This window comes from Dreissena polymorpha, chromosome 15 (assembly GCF_020536995.1).
Source record: "Dreissena polymorpha isolate Duluth1 chromosome 15, UMN_Dpol_1.0, whole genome shotgun sequence".
NCBI classification, from domain to species: domain Eukaryota; kingdom Metazoa; phylum Mollusca; class Bivalvia; order Myida; family Dreissenidae; genus Dreissena; species Dreissena polymorpha.
This window is the reverse complement of record NC_068369.1, coordinates 21,776,744-21,784,203: the sequence shown is the minus strand read 5'-3', so window position 1 is coordinate 21,784,203 and position 7,460 is coordinate 21,776,744. Positions and strand designations below refer to the sequence as shown.

The 7,460-nt window shown below is 33.6% G+C and overlaps 1 protein-coding gene across 3 annotated transcripts in view; it reads left to right on the top strand.

Moving 5' to 3' along the window:
- The first annotated feature begins 1,027 nt into the window (after positions 1–1,027).
- Positions 1,028–7,460, top strand: part of LOC127860906 (dual oxidase maturation factor 1-like) — a 53,247-nt gene continuing 46,814 nt past the window's right edge. The window contains exon 1 of one of the 3 annotated variants that reach the window (XM_052399215.1): positions 1,028–1,402. In XM_052399215.1, the coding sequence (XP_052255175.1) occupies positions 1,350–1,402 (53 nt within the window). In that variant the 5' untranslated portion in view covers positions 1,028–1,349. Of the gene's footprint in view, positions 1,517–7,460 lie in introns of all 3 variants that reach the window. The other 2 variants (XM_052399218.1, XM_052399216.1) reach the window with 2 other exon arrangements.

Sequence of the window (7,460 nt, the reverse complement as noted above, 5' to 3'; positions counted from 1 at the left end):
TAATATAATACTCACATGGGCATCGACTGGAATCCACGTCAGGACTGCAACAATCGTCCTCGTCGTCTTCGAGGGAACTCGTCGGCTTCACGCGTCGGGTACCCTCGTCGGCTCGTCCGGTACACTCGAGGGCTACGGCTCGTCCACGTCACGGAATGGCACTTAACTTCTGGGAATGGCCTTCCAGGGAAATACGTGTCATTGACACAATCACAGGCAAACACTTACAACTCACAGACTCACATACACAGTCACAGACTCACTTATATCTTCTGGGAATGGCCCTTCAAGGAAATGCGTATTGAAACACGCAGTCACCGGTTTACACACACAAAACATGTACCATAAAATACAATATAATACAATTTAATACAATATAACCTATACACAGGCTCACAATTACACACACATTACTCATATAGGGACATAGACACATAAACACATCTACTCACCTCAACTATGAATGGTTGAAATCATGCCAATCATAAATTTTGCGAAATAATGGTTAGATTTAACATTTTTTAAATCAGAAATTTCTTACCACTTAATTTGTAAAATCTTTTAAGCAATTGTAAATCACGGCAGTCATCTTAACGAAATATCACCAATCATATTAAAAAAAAATATTGTGCACTCAATATTATTTGTTAAAATAAATGTAAATCTGTCGTGATTTTTCGTTCATTTAAACTAACATAAACACGTTAACGTCTGCGCTTTACTGTATTTAAAAGCTGTATACGCACTCAGACCAGGGACCTATTTGTCTGTATAGGTCCCTGCTCAGACGTAACCTCACTATCAGTACAGGCCGGTTACATTCCACACGTTAATAACTTTTACGACGTACACATTAATTTACTAATTTAATCTTACTGTCCTCTTGTGCGGTTTGATCTCCGTTTGGAACACAGTATTTACTAATAATCCGCCGACATTTATCAGAATTAAAGAATTATAGGCGACAAAACTTACCTCGGTGTAAATACATCAGAAATAACGCACAGAGTCCCGTTGGTAAACACTGCTATTTATTGATCAGCGTATAAGTAAATTTATAATAACGACTCTCTGATCACTTATCAATTACTAAATGCAAATGACAAGGCGCTCCGATTTGATCCGGATTTGATGTGTAAATGACATCGTAAGCTTGTTAAGAAATCGTGGACGACGTCAAATAAATAGCGGTTGCTGTTTTCAAAAGGATTACCCGAGCTATTGACCAATAAAAACGCCAAGTTTAACTGAAACCGGATAAGAAACGTGTATTTGGAAAAATACGTGAGACAGCGTGGACGTTTGTGCAGCGTGGACGTTTGTGGTATCGCTAATTGTAAATACTCGCAATGGTTAAATTGAGCACTACTTATCAAATTGAACCGACCAATCAATGTTCAGGGTGAGAAGGCAATTTTCCGTTGTAAAACTATATATTGGAGAAATAATCGCATACTTTTTAGATTCTTTATGCAACGAACTAAAAATAATAAGGACTTCAAAAAGAAATGTTCAAGTAAGTCTTTAGAGTAATGATATTGAGGTAAATGATGATGATGATGATGATGATGATGATGATGATGATGATGATGATGATGATGATGATGATGATGATGATGATGATCATGATGATCATGATGATGATGATGATGATGATGATGATGATGATGATGATGATGATTAATATAATTATTATTATTATTATTATTATTATTGTTGTTGTTGTTGTTGTTGTTGTTATTATCATCAGTATTATCATTATGCTAGCATTATTATTATTATTATTATTATTATTATTATTATTATTATTATTATTATTATTATTATTATCATTAATATTATTATTATCAATTATATTATTTTTTAATATTATTTATAATTAATCAGTTTTGTTATTTTTAGCTCGGCTGTTTTCGGAGAAAACCCGAGGTATTGTCATAGCCAGCTCGTCGTGTCCGTGTCCGTCGTCGTCCGCTAAAACCATAACATTTTGTTAAGGTTTTGAACATTGCTTCTAACATAAAAGTGCTTCCACCTACACCATTTAAACTTCATATGTAGCTGCACCTTGATGAGTTCTACACACCACACCCATTTTTGGGTCACTAGGTCAAAGGTCAAGGTCACTGTGACCTCTAAAAAAATCCAAAAAAAATCTGATAAGCTTTCGCAGCAGAGCGTGGCACACGTTATGCGGTGCTCTTGTTTCAAATGACTTTAGGCAAAATTATAATAGTTTGCTATCAATAAAAGGTAAAATAGGATGATTTATTCAAAGGTGACTTCTCATTGTTGACGATTTATTTAAATGATTACACATGTCTAAGTTTTCTGATATTTTTCGTTGAGCTTTTATTTCTATACGTATTTTCAATTTCTTGTTATGCAAACCAGTTACATTATTCTCCGAGGTTGATCGGTGTTGTGCAACCTGATATTACGTACCAAGTTGCTTATAGACTTTGTTTTAATTAATAACTTAAAATAAATGGTATTGATTGTATTTCATACATATATTATACATTTTTTTTAACATTGACGCCGGCAAGAAACTATTTGATTATTTGTCAGAGATATATCTATTGTTACAGAGCTTCCAAATCGTTGCAGCGAGTAAATTATGAATACTTTTAATTTGTATTCAAACTAGTTTATTTGTCTACACTTATGTTCTTTGTACACCTGTTAATCATTGACAACACAGAAAAAAAGCAAACAGGGAAGAGAAAATATCGTTGTCACTGAAATTGACGAATGCAACCTTAGATATGTTTTGATTGTACGTCATTGAGCTCTATACTCCCTCTGAGAAGTTCATTCAATATTATTTGTGGAACTATTCGAGAATTTTCGAAACGCACTATAAACTCCAAAATACCGATTAATGGTTTATGCCACTCAGCACTAATAAAGTATTGCTCTGTATATGAACGTAATAAAATGAACCCGTTATATAGTTGATAGTTTTTGTACTTTAACTACGCACTGCCGCATATTTGTTCTTTATCGTTAAACGTATAAGTTCCATTTGAATCCCAACTATGCGTGTGTACTAATAACTTACAAAGTAAATTATACAAAGGACAACCGCTCCCTTACAAAAGACTTCGAGTGTTTAATAATGCTTTATTAAGGACGTGCAATACATTGTTTGTCTTTGCAAAATAATGCGAACTCGAAATGTATTTCTTGCTTTCACTTTTCATTTTAAAGGGACCTTTTTCACAGAATTTGGCATGTATTGGAGTTTGTCATTAAATTCTTTAACTTTGATGATTGTAAACATTGGCTCTAAAAAGCTCCATGTATTATCCGGTACAGTTTCGATACCTGATTTTGTGAGTGTGATTCGAATGTATAATGTGTGCTCCTTCGAAAGTATAATTATAGCTATATTTCGAAATTAAAATTATTTTTATATTTTACTGATTATAGACTATGCCGATGTATTATGATACAAGTTCAACTATAATTTGTAATTGTGCCGTTGCTACTTAATTGTACGTGGTTTGGATGCGCACTGTTATATTCTATGCTCCTTCAAATTACAATTAATGTTTTACCTTAATGATTACAAAAGTAGTAAAAAGCATTCATATGTAGCAATATACACTGTTAACATGTGATTTAAAACGAGTTTTGTTTAAGCATCTGTTAAGTTCATTCATAACTATTATATAACATTTCTGCTAAATCCACTTACTATATTCATGTATTTTGTATTATTGTTTTTGTTTAACACTAGAAACTGTAAAGTTTATGTGTAATAAAATTATGTTCTGTTTTGTTTAGTATAAATATAATTTATCTAGATGGGATTGGACTTCAGCAGGTGACTTGCCTACAATAGCCATGTCGTCAGCAAATAATAGTAAAATCAACACAATATCTTCTATTCTCAATCAAGAGTTAATATTATCTTGTAAGAAAAGTTCAAGGTCTTCGACAAATAAAGAAAACAAAATCGGCGACATTACCTCCCCCTGCCTCAGTCCAGCCGCAAAACTAAAATAATCAGAATAACATGAACATGATTTAACACGTGACTTAACTTTTGCATACACATCCTTCACAATTCTAAGCAATTTGCCTTGAATACCCGACTTAAACATTTTCAACCATAATGCATTACGGTATATGCTATCAAAACATTTCAACATATCGACGTATATAACATATAGACGTTTATTTTCATTTAAATAATTGTGTACAATCGACATCAATATATAAATAGCATCAACAGTTAAATATCCTTTCCTAAATCCGAACTGTGCATCCGAAATAATGGTATTCTCATTGCAAAAAGATTCAATACGTTTGTTTAAAATCGTGGTAAATAATTTTGAAAAACAACTCACTAGAGTAATCCCTCTATAGTTATTAACATCATTTACATCACCTTCTTTATGCAAAGGGATTATAATTCCTTCTGTCCTTTTATCGGGAAAAAAGCCCGATACAAAAATACCGTTAAACATATCACACAAATGTGCGGACAAAATATCGCTACATTTAAGAAAATATTCATTCAAAATACAATCACTACCCGATGATTTATTGCGTTTTAAATGTTTAATCGCATTGCGAACTTCCTCAACAGATATAGGAACGTCAAGTTCTGGGAATGTACAATTTTCCAAATTAAAATCATTATTTAAACAAAATTCTTCAGCTTCATTATTACAAAAATCAGACATATTGCTACTGAGGTTTTTAAAAACATTGTAAATTCTTCTAATGATATTTTATTTGATAACACATTATTTTTATATTTGAAACAACGCCATAAGTCTCTCGGTTTTTGTTTTTTTAAATGTTCAATCTTTAACATCTTTTGCCTATAGCATCATGCTTTCGTCTTCCGGATTAAGTCTTTATAATACTTTTTACGTGTACATAAATGTTCTCTGTTTGTATCTGTTTTACTTGAGTTAAAAATACGTAAAGCGTCGTGGTACAATTTTTGTGCATCGTCGCACTCGTGATCAAACCATTCTGCATTCTTGATACAGCTATTAACATGAAAACTAGGATCTGTTTAATACACAGATGTTTTTGAAAATAATGGGTCCGCAACACTGCGAATAGTTTCAGTAAATCTAATCAAAACTTCATTAATTGACGTTCTACGTGAATAATCAATATGTTGTACAATATTGTTAAAAACAGGTAACATACAAATAATCCTTGAGCGATATGGCCCACATAATTCATCATTCCATTTATATTTGACATCGGTGTAAGACTGATACTGAGTCGATGCATTGTTACATAATAAAGTAAACTGTAACGGGGCGTGATCACTAAATACGTTAAAATCGTGCACGGTAAAATCTGCTATAGATGAAAAGTTGTATTCGTTTGTCAATAAGTAATCAATGACACTAGTACCGTTATATGAATAAAAAAAAACTATTACCAACTCTACCATTAACAATACGTAGGCATGTGGATTTACATAAATCAAGTAATTTCACACCATGGTTATTAAGAACATTATCTACTGAGGCCCTAACAGAGGCAATATCTGGATAGTAATCGATATCATCATTAACAGTATTGATTTTATCATGCACAATATAATCGCATTTATTACTAACTCTACTATTGAGATCGCCAGCAACAAAAACGGAAAAATAAGAGATATCGTTTTCTAATAATTCAAACAAATCTACATTGAATGTGTTATATACGGGAGACTCTTGCCCCCATATATACGTTGCACAAATATACAACTCATCTGATATATTAAAAAATGTGTGGTCCAGTTTTAACCAGATAATTGTGTCATAATGATTTTTTACAATAACAATACCTTTAGCTACTTCTTCTTTTATGTATATTGCAATGCCACCACTATTTCTGCGAGATTTTCTATTCTGGAATTTTCTAAAGAAGTTAAAAGATATGTATCCACTCTAGTCAATATCACTACTACTATTCGTCAAAGTTTCATACAAAAAGCATATATCATCAGTACACAAAATATTCACATAGGAAGGGTTACTTTTTTACAATTCGTAAAGCCATTCACATGCCACGAAAGAATGCTAAATTCTCCCCCGTCGTGCCCCTAATCGCGCACTGGTCGCCCATCGACGTAGAGAGTGTCGTAAGTAATTTAAGAAATGACTTAAGATGTTTATGAAATACCATCCCAGGACTATTGTGTGTACTCAAGCGCCCTCTAGCAAAATCGTCAAAAACGCATCATTCTGGTATGCAGTTTTCAAGCAAAAACATTTGTGCCGCGTTCTGAGAAAACTGGGCTTAATGTATGTGCGTAAAGTGTCGTCCCAGATTAGCCTGTGCAGTCTACACAGGCTAATCAGGGACGACACTTTCCGCTTTTATGGTATTTTTAATTTCAAGGAAGTCTCTCCTTACCGAAAAACAAGTAAAGGCGGAAAGTGTCGTCCCTGATTAGCCTATGCGGACTGCACAGGTTAATCTGGGATGACACTTTACGCTCGTGAGTTAAGCCCAGTTTTCTCAGAACGAGGCTATTTTTGTTTTACTTAATTTCTAACGAACATTATTTGAGACATTTATTAATCATATTGTCAAATAATCATTTTCAAAAGTGCTAAGACCAGACGATGTCAATCGGAAAATTTCAATTACCGGCTAATGGATGTTGCTAAAGAGAGACCAACGTAATTTAGCGTTGTAATTTGGCATTTTACAACCTGATTGCGGCTTTTTCCTAAATTGTGCAACGATAATCTTCATGTTAAACTATATGTTGACATGTCTCTAAAACTTTATTATGAAGACGAAATTAAGTTAATTACGGTTTCATTTCCTCGTACCTTAGATAAGGTTCTGGTGGTCTGGTCTGTTTATAACCATCGAGCCGTTAAATGGTAACTAAAGTGTATTATATTTGAATCTATTACATTTGAATTGTAATGTTGTGAGGTTAGTTTTTTAACACTTAAATTTTTAATGAATAATTCTTGGCAAAGTGTGATGTTTGGAACTCCTTAAAACCGTCTTAAACCTGTATTGCTTTGACATGACCATGGTGACCCCAGTCTTGTTAGTTTTTTAGTTTTTTAGTATGTTGTGTACGTGTGTGTCTTGTGAACATTTGGTTTGTACCTCGTTTTTTGGCATTTTATTCCTTGCCATATATAAAATAACTCATTTTTCTTCTATTGTTGGTAAACCTGAAGTTCACTTTGTTTATATTTGAGTCTGAGAAAACTTGGCATAATGCATGTGCGTAAAGTGTCGTCCCAGATTAGCCTGTGCAGTCCGCACAGGCTAATCAGGGACGACACTTTCCGCCTAAATTGGATTTTTGCTAAGAAGAGACTTCATTTAAACGAAAAATTTCATAAAGGCGGAAAGTGTCGTCCCTGATTAGCATGTGCGGACTGCACAGGCTAATCTGGGACGACACTTTACGCACATGCATTATGCCCAGTTTTCTCAGAGCACCTCTGATTTCGGTG